Source organism: Apodemus sylvaticus, chromosome 12, assembly GCF_947179515.1.
Source record: "Apodemus sylvaticus chromosome 12, mApoSyl1.1, whole genome shotgun sequence".
Classification (NCBI taxonomy): Eukaryota; Metazoa; Chordata; class Mammalia; order Rodentia; family Muridae; genus Apodemus; species Apodemus sylvaticus.
The window spans coordinates 50630793-50651963 of record NC_067483.1 but is presented as its reverse complement, the minus strand read 5'-3'; the positions used below and the strand labels follow the sequence as shown (position 1 = coordinate 50651963).

General features: G+C 36.3%; 1 protein-coding gene across 1 annotated transcript in view; it reads left to right on the top strand.

The window, feature by feature from the left end:
* Positions 1 to 21171, top strand: part of Cdc73 (cell division cycle 73) — a 109519-nt gene that overhangs the window by 76346 nt on the left and 12002 nt on the right. Inside the window, exons 12-16 of the mRNA XM_052199861.1 lie at positions 43 to 78; positions 356 to 443; positions 12957 to 13118; positions 15051 to 15151; positions 20611 to 20752. Of these exons, the coding sequence (XP_052055821.1) occupies positions 43 to 78; positions 356 to 443; positions 12957 to 13118; positions 15051 to 15151; positions 20611 to 20752 (529 nt within the window). The remainder of the gene's footprint in view (positions 1 to 42; positions 79 to 355; positions 444 to 12956; positions 13119 to 15050; positions 15152 to 20610; positions 20753 to 21171) is intronic.

The following is a 21171-nucleotide window of genomic DNA, read 5'->3' as shown; positions in this document are numbered from 1 at the left end:
ATAATTTTTTTATAACAATTGTAATTTTGTTTTTCTCTTTAGTGTCTCAAGCAAGACCCCCCCCAAATCAGAAGAAAGGTATGATTGTGCCTTTAATTTTCTTTAAACGGTAAATGTGGATGAATTAGGTTATCAAAACAGTGGAAATATGCTTGTATGTCAGGTGTATCTGCTTGCTACTTTTGGTTGACAGGAAATAAGCCATATAAGTTATTAAATATTTTTGCCATTATTACTATTTTAAAAATAATTTAGTATTAAAGAATTAAGGTACTATTTAAAATTACTTTAATAAGAAAGTAATATCAGTAATGATGATGATTTTGTTTTTAACCTTAAAATTTTTTATTTGCAGGGTCACGAACACCCATTATTATTATTCCTGCAGCTACCACTTCTTTAATAACTATGCTTAATGCAAAAGACCTTTTACAGGATCTGAAGTAAGTAATTTATAGGTCTGTCCATCTGTATGCCCGTCCTTCCTTCCTTCCTTCCTTCCTTCCTTCCTTCCTTCCTTCCTTCCTTCCTTCCTTCCTCCCTCCCTCCCTCCCTCCCTCCCTCCCTCCCTCCCTCCCTCCCTCCCTCCCTTCTTCCCTCCCTCCCTCCGTCCCTCCTTCCCTCCCTCCCTCCCTCGCTCCCTCCCTCGCTCTCTCCCTCCCCCTTCCTTCCTTCCTTCCTTCCTTCCTTCCTTCCTTCCTTCCTTCCTTCCTTCCTTCCTTCCTTCCTCCCTCCCTCCCTCCCTCCCTCCCTCCCTCCCTCCCTCCCTCCCTCCCTCCCTCCCTCCCTCATGAGACAGTGTTTGTTGGTATGGCCTTTGGTGTCCTAGACCTTGCTCTGTAGATGAGGGTGCCCTCGCCTCTGCCTCCTGAGTGCTAAGACTAAAGGTGTGTGCCTCTGCTGCCACTACCACCACTCATTTATAGTTTTTTACAATTAAATTTATTCTCTTATAAGACAATCATGTCACTATGAAGTTTTTAGTGATTTTTTTTTTTTTTTTGCTATTATAATACAATTCTATCATTTCTCCCTTCCCTTTCTTCCCTCTAAAGTCTCTATGGTACTACTTTTCTTGGGGGAAAAAATGCCTTAAACACTATATTCTGATCATGCTTTTTCTCTCCAAACTCCTCCCAGGCCCTGCCTTTCTTCTCACCCAGCTTCATGTTTCCTCTGTCCCTCTCCAACCTCTCTGGGTGACAAACAAGCAAAAATGGAAACTGGTATATATGAGCAAAAGACTAATGAGACAAAAAGCCTAAATAAAGCAAAATGAGCTAGGAAGCATGCAAAATTACCCTTCTTACTCTTGGCTAAGGGACCTATCCTGATGGGTGGTTAATATACACAGCAAGATATAGTTGGAGAAAATCAATTTTTTGTTTACTAATAGGTATCATTTGCTTATAGCTTCTTGTTTAGCTGTGGGAGCCCACATCTACTTCTTCTTGTCAGCACTGGGACTCCTTGCTTCTGGCACTCATCTGTGCAAATCCTGTGTTTGCTGCTGTGGTTTCTTTGATTTTGTATGTATACCAGAAATATTGTATATATTAGACAAGTTCCTAGGAGTCATCTATCACCTGAGTTCTTAGAATCTTTCTATGTTCTTTTCCACATACATCCCTGAGCTCTAAGGTGACAGGTGTGATGGACACATCCCATTTGTGACTTATGGCTAGAATGGAAGGCTGAGAGGTAGGGGGAAAGAGCTGAGTTGAGTCTGCACCAGGAAGAATCCCCATGGAATGGACGTGAGCTGGGAGGAGGAACTCCTGCAAACAAGCTGTTACATAGCTGACAGTGAGATTGCAGGGATTGTAATGGAGACCAGGAAGCAGAATGAAAACCACCTGTCCCAGTCACAGCCAGGTGTGGCCACTGGGGGGGGTCCCAAGTAGAAAATATTTCTGGGGCTTGGTGTATGGTGACACAAAGGAATAGTGATGGGCTAGAAGGAAGGCTCATTGCACAGCACACTTGCTATTTGGGAGAAAAGAATTTTGCCTAACAAAATCTAAGTAAAAGTTTACAAAATTATAGTCTATTATGTGAATTCTTTAGTGCAATGGTTCTCAGCCTGTGGGTCCTAACCCCTTTGGGGGTTGAACGACCCTTTCCCAAGAGCTCCTGCAGACCACCGGGAAACACAGATTTTACGTTGTGATTCAGAACAGTAGCAAAATTGCAGTTATGAAGTAGCAATGAAAATGATTTTAAGGGAGGAGGTTACCACAACAGGAGGAATTGTACTAAAGGATTGCAGCATTAGGAAGGTTGAGAACAACTGCTTTAGAAACAGAAACTTAGATGAAGCTTTTATGAGAAGGATACTCTTAGGGTTTGTTTTTTGTTTGTTTGTTTCTTTGTTTTTTAATTTTTTTTTTTATTTTCTAAATTCTTAGTTTACATTCCAAATGCTTTCCCCTTTCCTGGTTCCCCCCTCCCCATATGTCCCATAAGCCTTCTTCTCTCCACCCATTCTCTAATCACCTCCCTCCCTTTTCTCTGTTCTGGCACTCCCCTACAATGCTGGATCAAGTCTATCCAGGATCAGGGCCTCTCCTTACTTCTTACGGGAGTCATTTGATATGCTGTGTCTTGTGTATTCAGGGCTTCTGGGCTAATTAATATCCACTATTCAGTGAATGCATTCCATGTGTAGTCTTTTGTGATTGGGTTACCTCACTTAGGATGATATTTTCCAGTTCCAAACATTTGCTTAAAAATTTCATGAATTCATTGATTTTAATTGCTGAGTAGTATTCCATTGTGTAAATATACCACATTTTCTGTATCCATTCCTCCATTAAGGGACATCTGGGTTCTTTCCAGCTTCTGGCTATTATAAATAAGGCTGCAATGAACATAGTGGAGCATGTGTCCTTATTGCATGCAGGGGAATCCCAGGAGTGGTATAGCCGGGTCCTCCGGAAGTGTCATGCCCAGTTTTCTGAGGAATTGCCAGACTGATTTCCATAGTGGTTGTACCATCTTACAATCCCACCAGCAGAGGAGGAGTGTTCCTCTTTCCCCACATCCCTACCAACACCTGCTGTCTCTTGAGTTTTTAATCTTAGCCATTCTGACTGGTGTGAGGTGAAATCTCAGGGTTGTTTTGATTTGCATTTCCCTAATGAGTAATGATGTTGAGCATTTCTTAAGGTGCTTCTCGGCCATTCGAATTTCTTCAGGTGAAAATTCTTTGTTTAGCTCTGTACCCCATTTTTTTAATAAGGTTATTTGGTTCCTTGGGGTCCAACTTCTTGAGTTCTTTGTATATATTGGATATTATCCCTCTATTGGATGTTCAAGCACCAGCCAGTGACAACAAGACATACTAACACCAGAGATAACCAGATGGCAAAAGGCAAATGTAGGAATCTTATCAACAGAAATCAAGGCACTATGGCACTGTCTGAACCCAACTCTCCAACATCAGCAAGTCTGGGATACCCTAACACACCGGAAAAACAAGATTTGGATGTAAAATCACTGGTCATGATGCTGTTAGAGGAACACATGAAGGGCATAAATAAATCTCTTAAAGAAATTCAGGAGAAAACGGATCAAAAGTTAGAAGCCCTTAGAAGAGAAACACAAAAATCATTGAAAGAAATGCAGGAGAATATGGGTCAAAAGATAGAAGCCAATAAAGAGGAAACGCAAAAATCACTTAAATACAGGAGAACTTGGGTCAACAGGCAGAAGTCATAAAAGAGGAAACGCAAAAGTCTCTTAAAGAATGATGGGAAAACACAAACAAGCAAGGGAAGGAACTGAGCAAAACCATCCAGGATCTAAAAACAGAAGTAGAAACAACTAGGAAATTGCAAAGGGAAACAACTTTGGAGATAGAAAACCTTGGGAAGAAATCAGGGGTCATAGATGCAAATATCAACAACAGAATACAAGAGATAGAAGAAAGAATCTTAGTTTTTAAAAGCAATTGCTATTTTTTTATTTTATCTGGAGACCTTGAGGAATTTCTAAAACAAATTCTGGTCCTTTCTATGGACCTCCCTAACAGGAGGATGCAGCCCTATTAGAGAGCGGGGCTTAGACATTTGATAGAAGCAGAAGTAAAGCTTAAAAAGTACAAATGAAGCGTGCATCCTATTTTAATTCACAGGTGTTTAGCCTTTTGAAAAGTTCAATAGCTGCTTCCTATTCTTCCTTTTTAGAAAAACTACATATACATTTATGCCACAGTTGTTCTAATGAACACATGTACTGTGTTAATGCATATACAATAAGTCTCATCCTTTCCAACGGACTTCAGTTTTATACTTTAAGTATTTGGTGATATATTTTTATTAGTATTTTTCTTTATATTAGTGAATATGAATAAGTTTTGTTCTTAGTTATTATGAGTTGCTTATTTTTGGTTTTGAAATGGTACCTTTACCTTCTATGAAAGCTGGGCTGACCTGGAACTCTTTTGTTTTCTACCTAACTGCTAGGATTACAGAAGGAAAAAAAGCAATTGATTTATATTGTTTTTATGATAATTCTCATTGACAAGGTTTAAAATGATCCCCAATTAAGTAATTTCAGAATGCTAATAAGTTAATGAGAATCAGCATGGAAAAAAGATAGGGGTTTTTTTTTTTTTGAGTTTTTTTCCTTCCTGTCTTATTGTTAAGATGGGTGTATAGTTTATATGTTTCCGCTGGTTCTGGTATGGTTGTGTAAGCTGCGGTGTGACACAGTTCCTTCTCCTAGAGCATCACCAGGCTGTTGATTCCCATATGTGCTGATGGTTGCTGTTGCCCTGAAGCTGATCTGCTATCTCGTCTATTTTACTTTCACTCTTTATTTCTGGGGAATATGCTTCCCTTATTACTCAGAGCTAATCACTCCATAATAAATGAAACAGATGTGGTTCTCAAGAGTGAGGGATAGAGGTGGTCATGAGGCTGTGGAGGAGGACCAGGCCTTCCGCTTGGCCTTTAGGGCCATGGTACAGGATCTAGACACATAACCACGGAGTCCACAGAAGCCTGCATGGTCCTTTGTGGACACTGCTCCTTGTGCGGCTTGGCCTTGAATTTGGAATTATGTGAAGAAATGTGTGTACACTCTTCAATACCTGTTGCGGTTATTGGCCAGGATAAACTTTGGGACATCAAGGATAGAGATGTAAAGTGTTTTTAAGAAGAAAGGCGTGGATAGGAAAAGAAGGAAGAACCTATCAAAAAAATGCTAGGTGGATTTATCTCATAGGAGTAAGGCTTGTCTATGATCTAGAAACAAATAGTATTAGAGTACATGGATAGCCATGCAATTGCTAGGATAGGAAACAGATTAGAGAATTAAAAGATGATATACAATTATATAAAAAGTTAGTTCTCCTCGAAGGATTGGAGATGACATTGAAGGATTGAACAATGCCTAGAGATAGGGAAGAGAGCTAGCTGCTTTACTTCCATAAGTTTTAAAACTTTGTATGACATTATTTTAACTTTGGTAGTCTGTCACCTATCTGTTCTGAAAATAGTTACTAAAGACTGCTGTCTGCTCTACTAGCAAACTGTAAGAGCTGTGCCCAGCTATCCATAAAGAACAGACCGGGTAAAAACTATAAAGAACTGTGATGTTGCTTTGTATTTTTACTTTAAGGAAGCAGAGTTGGGACTAATGATCCAGGATTCTTAGAATGTATGTAAATTTGAAAATTTCTAAGATGATTAAAAAAGTTTTAAGCCTTGATGGTGTAGCTTTAGTAAATAAAAGACTATTCAGGCTCTCTGGTCAGAGGAAGAAAGAAAGAAAAGTGAGAAGGAAGAAGGAAAAAAGAATGAGAAGAAGAAAATAAGAATGAGAAGAAGGAAAAAGAATGAGCCGAAGGGAGGAGGAAAAAGAAAGAAGGAAGAATGATGAGAGTCCTTGGGCAAAGAGAGAGCACTTGAAGTGACAGCCTGCATCCACCACTGACGCTGAGCCATCATTAAGTCAGCGCAGCTCCCGTTACCCACTTTCTTATGACCTCATGCCGAGCCTGGACCTTAGCACGCCCCACCAAACATGGCTAAGAGACACGGAACTTTAGGATACTTTTTTTTCTTGTACAGCATTTCATAGATAAGAGAAAGAAAGTGAAAGAACTCAAAATAACTGTTGAAGAGGAGTGCTGTAATTACTGACTGGAAACCAGTGAAACAATAATGTGTTGTTCATGGTGGTTTTGTTCTTTTTTTTTAATTGAAATTGCACATGTTATAATTGCATTGAGTACCTGGTAATTTAATCTGGTTGCCATAGGTGTAGACTATTTTTTTCTATTCTTAAATCCCATATATATGGGATAGATAGATAGATAGATAGATAATAAAGTAATTTAGCATATAGAGTAAAGGATTTAATTATGACTTTTCATATCTGTAAGTCATTATTCTGTATTGGCCAAGTATGGTTAATTAGTAAACCACCACATATGAGGTACATATACATATGTGTTGACAAATATATACACACAGATCGTTAAATTTTTTTTTTAAAAAATAGATAATTTAAAAATTAAAAACAAAACCTAAAAGATTTCCCCAAATGATAATATACAAGCAAAATGAGATAAATGTAGGAAGGGGAATACTGATTAAAACCATGAGTTTTAAAAGTATAGGAATTAGAAAAGGAAAACCCACTTTTCTGTGCTTTATGCTGTTTTAAAACTTGAATTGCTTATGTGTCTAATGTCCGCTAAATCTTGACTTGAGTAGCTTCCTTTCTTTGTGTAACAGGATCCTGCTAGCCATACTTAGCTTTGTGGTCTATGTGCTGGGCCAGTTGACCTTCCAGAGATTCCTCAGAGCATATTCCTCTGGGCTTGCTAGTGCTCTATGGAGGAGGCCTCCTAAATGGGTTGGAGTAGTGGGAAGCAACACAGCACTGAGCTCTGTGTGTATAGGCAGAGGTTTTTGTGTGTGTGTTTTTTTTAAGATATATTCTTTATTTACATTTTAAGTGATTTCCCCTCTCCTGACCCCCACCCCAAAGTTCCATAAGCCATCTGCCATTTCTCCTCCCCCTGTGCCCCAATTAACCCCCTCCAGTTTCCCTGTCCTGGTATTCCCATACACTGCTGTATGGAACCTTTCCAGGACCAGGGCCTCTCCTCCCTTTGATGTCCAGGAGGCCATTCTCTGCTGCCTATGCATCTGGAGCTATGGGTAACACCATGTATACTACTATCTGGTTGATGGTTTTATCCCTGGGAGCTCTGGGAGTACTGGGTGGCTCATATCGTTGTTCCTCCTATAGCACTGCAAGCCTCTTCAGCTCTTGGGTCCTTTCTCTACCTACCCCATTGGGGACCCTGATAGGCAGAGATTCTGAATCCTCATTTTATAATTCTTAAGTATTAGCCCAGTTTGGCGGTGGTGGGGGCGGCGCTTCAGAGACCCCGGGCTATGTAGCAATGAAGGGTAGGTAGGTGATAGCAGAAGTTGAACCGCCTACTGCTCTCAAGGTTGGTCAGAGCCTGGGATATAAGACCATTAAGCTGTTAAGGTTGATTACCAGCTTCCAAGGGCAGAGTTAAGCTATTAACTGCCTGGACCACTTTTTAGCTTGTGAGATTCTATTCCTCCCTTCTCACAGTTTGCTTCCTAGGTCTGGCTCTTAGCCTTGTAGCATGTTATATTTAGGTTCCTTGTCTGTGTTACTTACATACAATATCGACTCAGTTTTAAATAATAGAGCTTCTCCTAAGTTGGTGCCTAGCTATTACTCTGAGTGATGCAGAGTAGCAAAATGGGATTCCTCCCCAATGCTGGCATGCCCTGAAGAGGAATCACTGTCTCACAACTAGATATGAAGGCTGTGAGGGTTTGGACCTCTCCTTAGGTTAGGACTGCTAAGGTATTTTCATTACCTCCACTCAGCTTCCTTTTTAGATGGGGTTTCTGTTTGCCCTCTTCCTGCTAAAACTATTAGCTCACTGCTCATTTTTTTTAAAAGATTTATATATTTATGCATATGAGTACACTGTAGCTGTACTGATGGCTGTGAGCCACCATGTGGTTGCTGGGAATTTGAATTCAGGACTTCTGCTTGCTCTGGTTGCCCCTTTCACTCTGGCATAAAGATTTATTTATAGTTATATCTAAGTACACTGTAGCTGTCTTCAGATGCACCAGAAGAGGACGTCAGATTCCATTACAGATGATTGTGAGCCACCATGTAGTTGCTGAGATTTGAACTGAGAATCTTTGGAAGAGCAGTCAGTGCTCTTAAACACTGCGCCATTTCTCTAGCCCCACTGCTCATCTTTTTAAGGCACCTTTAAGCTGGACTAGAATACGTCCTTTTTTTGTACTGACTATTCATAAGGGGGTCACATGGAGGCAAAAGACATATTTTGCTGTCTTATCCAGAAGTAGCAGTCTTCAAAAGAAACACCGCGTGAATCTGAACATGGCTTTGAGAAATTCTGGACTGAACGTATGTTCTTTTGTAGTGTGTTGGCGTGTATGTCTCTGTCTGTCTATCTGTCTCTCTGTCTCTGTCAATCTGTCTTTGCTTTTTAGATATTCTGATACTACCTAAAGCACTTAAGGAGTTTTGGTTCATTAGGTTGATATAAATTCATAGTGATGTTAGGGCTGGCCCTTGGCTGACAACTCATTTATAAGCTTCTTCCTACTTTGACTGTAGAGTCAGGCCAACCTAGATAAATTTCTTTCCCATTTGAATGAAAATAGTTTTTTGCCTAGTTAATCTTGTCATTGTTTGTTTATTCTGAGATTCTGGTTGTATTCCTTTGTGTAAATGGTAAAATCTAGCCCACAGAAATATACACCTTTTTCTGGCAACATAATTGGTACTTAATTGGTTGTCACTTTTTTGTTTATATTTGATCTAGCTTTTCTAGCTGCTGACAGTAAGAGGACTGTATCCTGTAAGATATACTGTGTTGTTGGAACTGGAAGTTTGTAAGCATATATTTTATATTTAATGCATTTTATACATATCATGTTTAGTCTTGCAGATCTACATTAATCAGTTAAGGAATGTGTATATTTCTTATTTGAACTGTGCTTGAGGAAAAAAGTACAAAATATGTCATTAAATATTTTACCTTTTTTTTTTTTTTTAAACCAATACTGTTTGGTACCTAAATTAAGAGGTTAAAATTTAATGATAATTTATTTGGAAAGTTTGTTGTGTATATTATTGAGTTTGTTTATTCAAGAAGCAACTAACACAATATATAAATCGAAAGTCTAACCTTCTGTGGAAGCTTACAAGATAGCCATAGAATTTTGTCAGGTGTCATTTTTTGCAAGTGATAAAATTCTAGCCAATTAATGTAAAAAGTCATTTTCAGTTTCCTGTTGTTATATATTTCCTTTTGTTGTATATTGTTAATAAAGTGAAAAATACAAACATGAGTGACATATTGATAGAATCAGAATCAAATTAAACCTACTACTTATCAACCCCTAAATGCCTTGCCTATAATATATACTTCTCATATATATTATATGCTATAAGTGAGGATGTAGTGGTTCTTAATGTTTTTTAAATGAAAAATAATTGAAAGTTACTGTTTTCTACAATTTTGTGACCTAGAAAGGATATAGAATATTTCTAGTTTGAGCCAATAAGGAGAAATCCTGGGATAAGGACCATGTGGGGGGTAATGCATCTTTTTTTTCACCTTCTCATACACAAATATAGTCTTTCAATTTTTTATAGTCTTTGATAGCAGATAGCACCTCCTTCTGTTTTCTTTAGTTCTATTCTTTATTTCTAGATTTTACAACTAAATTTTGGGTTTCTTAGTGACCTGGCCTTGTTATATTCTGTAGCTAATACTGTAGATACACTATATACACTATTTAAATTTAAACTATAGTAAAATAAGTAAATGAAGAAAAAGGGGGAGAACGGAACATAATGGGAAAAATAGGGAAAATAGAGACTTGACCTAAAATGCATCATTTGAAAGTGGTGTGTGTCTGTGTGTGTGTGTGTGTGTGTGTGTGTGCGCGCGATGAGTCTAAGAGCAACATGTATTTATCTTACCTTTTAAATTCCTTGTTTAAGGTATAGATTGTAGTTCTTGTGAGGCTGCCTTTTACTTGATCTTTTGAATTTTTTTTAACTTTTTGTAATTTTGGATAGGTTATTTTTAAAATTCCTTCTAATTATTATATGGCATTCTTATTAATATGGTCTAATATTCATATGTTGAAGAGATAACAAAATGTTAACTTTCCTTTCCTTATTAGCCTTACTACAGAGAAGCCACAGAATTAAATGGCCCATACTTTTAGGATAGATTCCATTTTCTTTTCTTCCAAATTCAAAACATTTTCCTCATTGTTTAATGACTCTTTGCAGTTGACGTCTCCCCTACCGACTGAATCAGCTGGAGGCTTCACCATGCAATTAATTCATAATTGAAACCTCCTTGACACAATTAAAGTACTGGCTGTATGTAGCCCATAGTTCAAATTGGCATAAATTCTGTTTGGTTTTATATAAAACTAAGGATTCTTCTCTCTTGTAGCCCTTCAGTGACAAATGAAACAGAAATGAGAACTCATCTTAATCTTTAGCATCCTAACTTTTAACACCCCTAACAAAATGAAGCTAATGTTGTAGAAGTGTCACAAATGTGTTATCTGTCAACATGTTTGAGAGAAGGATGGTGGGACTACATGGTCATTTTTAGAGTGCTTACATGGAAAGTACTGTTCTGGCCATGGAATTTCCCAAAGTTAGAGTTCTAAGAGGAAATCTTGCAAAAAGAAACACTCCAAAGATATATACATGTAGAGAGTAAAACATGCAGTCACTAAACATTCTTTCACACATACCTGTAAGGAAACTGCTTGGACCTGGGACGTAATTTTCATGAATGAAAATAGACATATCTGACCAAAGGTAAATGTGCAAAGTGTTTTGGTGAAAAAAAAAAAACCCTCTGTTCTGTGTATCTGAAATGAGAGTTGAAGAGCACAGAGATTCAGCTCTGTGTGTGTGTGTATGTGTGTGTGTGTGTGTGTGTATGTGTGTGTTCTAACACTTCAGATAATGTGTCACACTTGCACATGCAGATTTTCTAGCTAACTTTTTTAGTTCCTTTTGGTTTAGGATTGTTTCCAACATTATATAAATACATCTATATATATGTTATATAAATTGTATTATATAAACATATTATATGAATACATTTTAAAATAATATTTTATCCAAAGTGATGCTATTAAATTTGGCATTTTCCATATAAGTGTGATTAACTAAAAATAAGCAAAAATGTACAGTAGTAAATGATTAGCAAATGTTAAATGGATATGAAATCAAGTCAGCATAGACAGTTTTGTTCCATTGTGGGGATCAAACACTGAAACCTTGCATGACCTCAAAATTAGCATTATTTTATGAAAAATTTCAAGGAACCCAACCCACTATAGACTTCCGTACTCCTTTTTAGCCCTTTATCCCTTCACCTTTTCTACTCTTTAGAAGCACACATACTTCTGCTGTGTGGACCAGGTTTGTGCTTTCTGCTGAACCATTTCATGGCCCTCCCTCTATAGGCTGTCTGAGCCTCTCAGAGCAATGACCACACTGACACAAAAGCAGCGCTTTTAGAAATATGATTACATCATCATTGTAAATAGATAATGCATTCTAAGGTGGTACATAATGCGTGTGTGTGCGCGTGCGCGCGCGCACACACACACACACGCAAACCAAATTATTTATTGAAAATCAAATAGTAAATAATGAATAGTAGGTAAGTGTGCACCAAAATGGGCCACAAATACAGTTAACTTATTGACAACTTATTTTTTTCTTTTAAGCTCTGTCAAATTACTGGCATTGTCTTATGCCACTGGTTCATTGTTGGTAAATATAAACAATATTGAAATGTGAGGGAAAAAAAAAGAAGTACGTATTCAGTGAGTCCAGGGATTGTATTTCCTAGTTTAATTGGAAACCATGAAAAATAGGTCACATGTATGAATTATTTTTATTTAAAAATCAGGGTTTTTGTAAATGCTTATGTAGTAGTTTTGGCAGTGCTCTGACAGGTTACTTGACGAAGGCAACTTGGGGTCGTTTTGACTCAATAGAGGGTGTAGTCTGTCATGGTAGAAAGCCATGGCAGCAGAGTGGCATATTGTATCTGAAGTGGGATGCAGGGAGAATGAATGCTAGTGTTCTGCTTACTTCCCCCCCCCCCCCCCCCCCCGTTTATTCAGTCCTGCGCTCCAGCATTTGGGACAGTGGTATCTATCTTCCTTCAGTCATAAATTCCTCTCATAGACACATTCAAAGGAGTGCTTTCATGCAGTTCTAAATTTAGTCGACAGGTAATGTGCTAACCATTATAGCTTATAAAACACTATCAGGTTGTAGAATGGTAGTATCTCTTCAGGTATATCTTGTGCTGGGAAGATAGAGTAGAAAAATCGAACTACACAGAGTTGATAAATACTACTGTATGATGTGTGTATATGGTATTTTTTTTTAGAACAGATTTGATATATGCTGATTTTTCTACTTTAAAGTCTTAAAAAAATAAGTTTGTCATTTCTCTAATTTTACTGAAACAAAAAATGTAAAAATTTTTCAGGTGTCTCATGAAATTTCAGATCAGTTGAATCACCAGTAAATAGCCCTACCCCACCACACAATCATATTCATTTCAAATGATCTTTTGGTTTGCCATTATGTTCTCTAATAGCATTTGAAGAATCAAGTTAGTAATATAACTTCTGAGTGCCCACTAATGACTAATTGTTTATACACAAATGAAAACAAATGAAATCTTGATTCATTTTAGTATACAAAATAAAGATCCATGCTATAATCATTAAGATTTACACATAAAGGCAAACACTTTAGCTTAAAATATTAAAATTTCAAAAATTATTTGAAAATGTATTTTTCTAGTTCATTATATTGTGTACTTTTTCTCTGCTTTTTCAAAGATTTGTCCCATCAGATGAGAAGAAGAAACAAGGTTGTCAACGAGAAAATGAAACACTAATACAGAGAAGAAAAGACCAGATGCAACCAGGGGGCACAGCAATTAGTGTCACAGTACCTTACAGAGTAGTAGACCAGCCCCTGAAACTTATGCCTCAAGACTGGTGAGCTGCTCCCCTCCTCACACTCTCATCTTTCCTACCGCCTCCATCCTCTCTGCACTCATGTTTTATTTCTGAATGGTTTTGAATATTTATGTTGTGTGTGATCTGGTATGATTGCAGGGATCAAAGGACAACTTGCAGGAGTAGCTTTTCTCCAATCATATGTGTCTTGGATCAAACTCAGGTTGTCAGGTTTGGTAGCAAGCGCCTTTATGTGGTCAGCCATCTGTCCTGCCCATGATTTAAATGCTATAAACAAGTATCAGATGTTATAATGTGTTTTAAAAGCGATTGTCTTGGAAAACTTACTAATTCATATATGAAGATCTAATTTGGATATCAGTAATGCTGACATTCTCGTAATATCTTGCTCTCACAACTATTACAGGGCCTAAATTACAATTAATTTACTTAATAGTGTATTTTACTATTGAAGATGTTTTTGAAAGTTCAGGTATATATTGCACAGAAGAAAATATTTTTGTTTATTGTTTAATTTTAAACTCAGAAACTTCAAGAATAGTAAGAATTTTAAGTTTTCTGTTTTTCTCAGCGACTTTGGGTACTTGTGCGTATTTGTGTGCATGTGTATGTGTTTGTGATTTTGTGTGTGGAGGAGTGGGTAGGTGTGTATGGGGGTGGGTGTGTATGTGTTTGTATTTGACCTCACTCTGATTTAGGCTTGAACTCACAACAGTCCTTTTGCTTAAGCTTCTTGAAAACTGATTATTGGCATTAATGCCACACTTGGCCTTGAACAGCTGTTTAATTGCTTTGCTAGACAAATAGAATTTTTGTCTAAGAATGATTGTTAATATATAGTGTGAAGATTTTTGAAGATTCTGAAGACCTTTAAAAAGGGTAGCCCATTTCCATAGTAATACTGAGATGGTTATTCTCTTTATCTAACAATCCTTAAATAAACTTTTCTTACTAGTGCCCAAGAGCAATCATTATTTTCATTCCTCCTCTTTCTTTTTCCTTTCATCTCTTCCTTTGCCTTCTCTTTAATGGACTGTTTTCTAACATACTCATGTATTCTGTCTCCTCATATGAAATGGGCTAGAGTAGTATTTACCTCACCAGAGTGTTTTGAAAATGAAATGTGTTAATATGATTATTTGTGATGTGCTTAAAACAGCATTCTCACGTAGTAAATGCTGTAGTAAGTGTTACTTATGGTAAATAGCCGTGATTGGTTTATTCCAGACTCTTGTATTCTTAAACTGCTAAGGTAGTACTTAATATAATTTTTAATTCAGTATTGTGCAAAATAATAAAAAATGAGGAGCTAAAAAGAGATTTATTCCTTCTTGGAAAACTAGTGTTTGTATAGCTAAAAAATGAGTTGTTTTAAAAAGCAAACTATAATTTAGGGTAAATAGTAGTTATCTATAGCTTGGAAAAAGTAGAAAAGTAGAGAGTTTTTATACTCAGATTTATTTCCTAAGGAACCAGAAGATAAGAAAATGTCTTGGGTTTTCATAAAATGACTAGAGAGTTCCTATAATTTAGTATTTTAATTAAATTTAAATAACCTAATAGGTGTTTGAATTTCTAATAACTTCCATTTATAATAATTTTGTTCAATTAATCTACTGATTCCTATTCTAATCTGTAAGTACATTGTTTACTTAAGGGAAGGAAAAAGATTACAAAGATGATTTGAAACTATTATGCTTGCAACTATTTCCAGAACACTTAAGTGTAGGAGTGGCTGTGCTTAAGTGTGTGTGCAGCGTAGGAGTCATTAAGGTTTATATCATAAAACATACTAAAAAGTCAACTTAATTATGTTTGTCTCACCAAGAGGACCATTAGCAGAGTGTCATAAATAATCATGAGACCATTTGTTTAAGGATGTACAGTGGTTTAAAGCTCGAGTTTCAAGTATTCTCCTTCTCTCCCCCACTTCCTCCTTTCTGCTGTTAGGGATCGAGTTGTGGCTGTTTTTGTACAAGGTCCTGCTTGGCAGTTCAAAGGTTGGCCATGGCTTCTCCCTGATGGATCACCAGTTGACATATTTGCAAAAAGTAAGATTCTCCATATTTTTTTTTTGCTTATTCAATATAGAATTGGATTAAATTCTATATTAATTTAATATAGAATTCTAATTAATGTAGAATTAATATTTATGAATTAATTAGGAAAAAGAGCCACCTGTCAATCACCCTGCATATGACTGACTGTATTAAAGGATTGCCACTAAGTAACATTCTGTGCCGACCTTCAACCACCTGTATTTTTAAAGCCTTTTATACATTAATATTTTCTTTGTGGTCATATATAAAAATAAATGACATATTGCCAGTGTTGATGATTTTCACAGCAAAAGCCAGCCTATAAAATTTGGTTACTACCTGATATATATAGTTATAGAAATATCACAGTGAAAATCATTAATTTATGCAATGTACATTATATAAATATGGTTACAATCTGAAAGAAAAAGTACAGGCATATTAAAATATTAGTGATGTTAATAACCTAAAATACTTAGCAATGTATCATAAAGCCCCTCCAACTAAATAATAGTTGGAATATCCCTTTTCCCTAGTAGACTACATAATCTGTTTTTATCAATTTACACAAATGTATATTCAACAGTAGATGTAATGAATATAAAATAATTCATTCATAGGGTATTTAGTGAAAGTCTCTGGCATTCTTATATGCTTAGAGTGAGTGAATGAATAAAGGGCTGTTCTTACTGTGGTAATTTCATTGTTGCCAGGCAGATTATCTAATAAAGAAATAAAAATTAGGTGTTCCCAGGAAGCAAGCACTATTAAGGATTCTCAAAAGACAAAACACGTGAGCTGAGAGACCTGAAAGAGGAGGGAAGGCAGTCTCAGTGACCGTCCCAGATGGGTTAGCTGGTAAATGTCCTGGACTTTTAACTCAGACAAAGCTGACCTGTATGAAATTAGTGTTTATATGATATATGGATTTAGAGGAATGTCACCATGAATACATAGAGGGAATGGAAATCTAATGAAAGTGTTAATGAATGAAACTACTTTTTTTTTTTTAAACTTGCCTTGTAGACTATTGTTTAAAAATGATTAGGTTAACTTCAAGACAAAAAGATTGAATTTTCTTAGAAACTTAATGCATATATTTCAGTTGTTGAGAATATTATTTTTCCAAGGTAAGTAAGGATGTAGAGAACTTAGTACTGGGCTTCATTCGATCTGAAGGGGCTTTGTTTGTTTTACGTTTTTTTTTTTTTTTTTTTTTTTTTTCTGTTAGCTATACATTTTAAATTATCATTTCTCTTTAAATTCTGAATACCCTTTTAAGGAAATCTTAGATTGTCAGTTTTCTATTTATTATTTAGTTCTTCATTTCTTTCTTTATTTTTGGTTTTTCAAGATGAGATTCTTTTGTGTAGCCTTGGTTGTCCTGTAAGTTACTCTAGGCTCACATTTTCAGTTTATCTCCCCCCACTTTATAAAATTGTGTCTCTCAACTCAAGATTGTGGGATTATCTGACTTATTGCCTAATAAATACTTGTTAATATTCTGGTAGAATATGACAGTTTGTTACAAGTAGCATCAGTAAATCGTTTTGCTCTCTTTAACCTAAACTTTTTATCCCTAGCATAGTTTTTTTCGTCATCTACCTAACCCAGAAACTTAGGACTATATTGTCTTTTAGTTCTTAGTGTTTCTCCTAGTGTCATTTGTGTTGCAGAAATAAACCTTACATTTACAAAAAGCACCTTAGGAGAAAAATGTATTTATTCCACCTTAAAATTTCAGGTTAAAGTTGGTCGTTGTATTTATTCCACCTTAAAATTTCAGGTTAAAGTTGGTCGTTGTGGGGAGGTCATGGCAGAACCTTCATTTAGCTAAGCCATATCATACCATACAAAGCAGAGAGACAGCGTGCAGCCATACTCAACGTACTTGCTTACTCGTGCTCACCACAGATTTTCTACTCTTAGATAGTTTAGGACCTATTGCCCAGGGAGTAGTGCTGCTCCTAGTGGGCTGTCTGTTTCCACATCAGTTAACTTAATAACAAAGTTGGCCATAGACATGATTACATGCCAGCACAGTGTAGAAAAATCCCTCATTAAGACTGTTCTGAGATGGTTGTAGATTGCTTCAAATTGATAAATTATGTTTCACAGTACTTCTCTCAGGTTTTAGGAGCTCTACCCTTTCTACATCATAGTGCACAAAGCACACAATTTAATTTCTTTATAAGAGAAACCTGAGAGTTTAGGGGACATTTTCATGTGCTATAGTAAAGAGTAATGAATATTGTTGTGCAATAATGATACAATCAAAATTCAGCAAAATACCAGACATTTACATATAAATTGAGTTATATAATTTCCAAATAAAATGTTTCAAAAGTACAATTAATTTTAATTTGTAGCTTGAAATATTTTACATTTTGAGTAGCTGAATAGTTATACACTTTTTTTTTTTAAATTAAAACTCTTTTTCCCCCTCCTTTTTTGGAATGTTGGGATTGAATTCTTGACTTTTTGCATTCTAAGACAAACATTGTATATTTAGTTCTCAAGATTTTAAAAAGTTTTAATTTGTTTAATGTATTTTGCCTTCATTTATGTATGTGCACTAATGTGTGCTGTCTGCCCTTGGCAGCCAGAAGAGGGCAATGGATCCCTGGAGGTAGAGTTTACAGATGTTTGTGAGTTGCCATTTTTGTACTGGGAATAGAACCCAGGTCCTCTAGGTGAAGCAGCTCGTGTTCCTGACCTCTGTGTCGCCCCTCCAGCCCACTCCTCAAGATAGTTTTATGTTAGTCTTCAAATTCTTGCTGGTTACTATTACATTTTTAAAATCTCTGCAATATCTCTGTGTCATAATCTGGCCGTTATTGTATCTGTTCTTTTGCTCCATGCTGAAAATGTTGGCAGAATTTTTAAATTCACCTAAAGATGTGTTATTTTCATGTATATGAAGCTTTTTTCATTATGTCACTATATAACTTCCTTTGTTTTTACTTGAAGAAGCTTAGGAAACTTTGGATTTTCTGAGTCACAAATATATTTTATGGTAATATGCTGGCATATTTGCTTTGTATTATTGGTACCTGCAATAAAAATATTCCGCTTAATGAAGAAAACCTTATTTTGATTTTTACTATGTTATGAACTTTTAAAAGTCTAAGTCAAAAGTAAACAGAAAAATTAATTATTAAAGAGATTCAGGTAAATTATGGTGAATTATTTAAATATAACTTAATATGTATTTAGTGGGAATATATGTATGTGTTCAGGTGGGTGTACACATATACATATGTACATGACATGCAAATGAGTTTATAGGTTGAGGCCAGAAATCTCATATTAGGTATTTTATTCTTTACTTTCATGTTATTTTTTTGTTCTTGTTCTTGTTGTTTGGGTTGTTTTGTTTTAAATTGTGTGTATGTGTTTGGGGGGTATATTTTGTCTGTATATGGTATGGAGAGCCAAAGAATTAATATGTATGTATGTTTCTGCAAAGTCTTTTACCCATGGGTTCAGCAGCTTTTCCTAGAGAGTAGAGAAGAGGTTCTCTGCTTCACTGAAGGTTCTGGGGATCACACTCAGTTGTTAGGCTTGTGCAGAAAGAACCTCTAACTGCTCAGCCGTCATGCCAGGCCCACTTGATTTTTCTGAGACAAGGTTTACCATTGAAGCAACATTTAGTTCATCATTGTGGTTAGACTAGCTGGCCAGTGAGCTTCAGGGATCTGACTTTCTCTGTCCCCCAGCCTTGGGACTAGAGACACAAAGTACTAAATTTTTATCTGAGTTTTTAATCTGAGTTTGGGGGCTCTTGTAGCAAGCACTGAGCCCTCTCAGCATCCCCTTCATATGTAGTTTAAGCAGCAATTTAGAGCAAAACAGTTGACAGTTTAGAAAGACAAAGAATGTAATAAGCAGATTGAAAAGTATCTTAAAATGTTAATTTACATTTAATGTAATAATTTCATAATTTTAAAAATGTTCAAAATTTATTTAAGTACGTGACACATCTGAAAAAGGCTTTTTCAAATCTGTAACACAGAATCCCTTAATAAATTCTATTATTAAATTTGCATATAGTAAATTTTAGTTTTTAAAGGAAATAGCTTTAAAATAGTATTTTTTGTCCCTTCCATCTATTCATTTAAACTTCCTTTGAAGAATTGAACCTTGACTAATTACTAATGTCACAAGCTAGTGTGTGAGACATGCCTATATTCCTGGCAGTTGAAAAACTGAGCTAGGAAGACTGCTGTGAAACTGGGGTGAGATTGGACTACATAAATGAGATGTTATGACAAGGAAAACAAAAACACCAGCATGCTCACTTTCACTGTTTGGATACTGTCTATTTAGTGGCTACTAGAATATATATTCTGTGATGATGGAGAGTTTATGCTGGTTACTGTTGTCCTCTTACCACATAGTTCACCTTATATGTGAACTTATAAGTACTGTTTAGTTAACTGGATTTTAGCTATTTTTATCACACATTTTTCTTTTTCCCTATCTTTTTTTTAAAACCAAATTGTATTAGTTTGCTTTTTAGTGCTATGACAAAACACCATTACCAAAGGACAGTGGAGGAGGAAAGGGTTTGACTTCTATGTTATCCCCTTTCCCATTTTCTCCTCTGGAAACCCCCTATCATATCCTCCCTCCTCCTGCTTCTAAGAGGGTGGTACCCCAGCTGCCTCCCTATGGCATGGAGCCTTCACAGGACCAAGAGCCTCTCCTCCCATTGATGTCTGATGAGGCCATCCTTTGCTATATATGCAACTGGAGCCATGGGTCCCTCCATGTGTACCCTTTGGTTGGTGGTTTAGTCTCTGGGAGCTGTAGGGTTGCAACCTATGGCTTGCGGAGCCATTCATCTCCTTCAGTCCTTTCTCTAACTCCTCCATTGGGGACCTTGTGCTCAGTCCACTGGTTGCCTGCTAACATCCTGCCAAAGCCTGACAAATACAGAAACTTCTATGTTCTGATTGCAGTTCTTTATTGAGAGGCAGAAACCGAGCTGGAGCAGAGGTAGGAACAGTGGAGGAAAGCAGCTTCTTGGCTTGCTTTTCATGGCTTGCTCAGCCTGCCTAGGAATAGCACTGCCTACACTAGACTGGGCTCTCTCACGTCAGTCATTAATCAAGAAAGTGCTTCACAGACTTGTCTCTGGGCCAGTCTGATAGGTTTTTCAATTGAGGTTCCTTCTTTCTGAATTACATGAACCTGTGTCATGGTAACAAAAATCTTACTAGCATTTGAGTCCTGTTAGTTTCATTCCCCTAGTAATTTTACAAGGATATACCATTTTGGCTGTTTTAGAGCTCACTGGTTACAATGATAGTGTAGCTTCAGTTGGTAGTAGAAAGATTGGAATGTTTGTTTGTTTTAGTATTTTGAGGTTATATATGTTTTCTTTCAAGAAAGTATTTCCACAATTTTGGCTATAGTTTTAATAAGAATGCTGGGTTTGTTTTTTTTTCTCCCTGTTCTCCATATAGTTAAAGCCTTCCATCTCAAGTATGATGAAGTTCGTCTAGATCCAAATGTTCAAAAATGGGATGTAACAGTATTAGAACTCAGCTATCATAAACGTCATTTGGATAGACCAGTTTTCTTACGTTTCTGGGAAACATTGGATAGGTAATTATGATTCAAAAATATACTTACAAATGGTTTATTATTTTGATTTTTTAATCAATTTAAAATTTTTAAAGTTATGTGCTATACTTTGTAATCCCTTGCTTTGAAGATGGTCTGACTTGATGCCAACATAATAACTGATGATTGACAAATACTTTGATTCATATGTAAATGTAGAACAAGTTTAGAGCCTATTAGAAGGCACAGTGAAGACCAAGGTTGTGTGATATTGCTCTCGTTTTACCTTCTGAACTTCATTTACTGTCAGCTCAGAGCCTGAAGTCAGGTGACCCTTGAGCTTTACAGACTGAAAGCTCATGAAAGGAATTACTATTATATTTATATGAGTTACTAGTATAGAGTTCTTGAGTTCTTTCTAACTGTTCTGTAATTTACAATTATAACAGCAAATTATCATA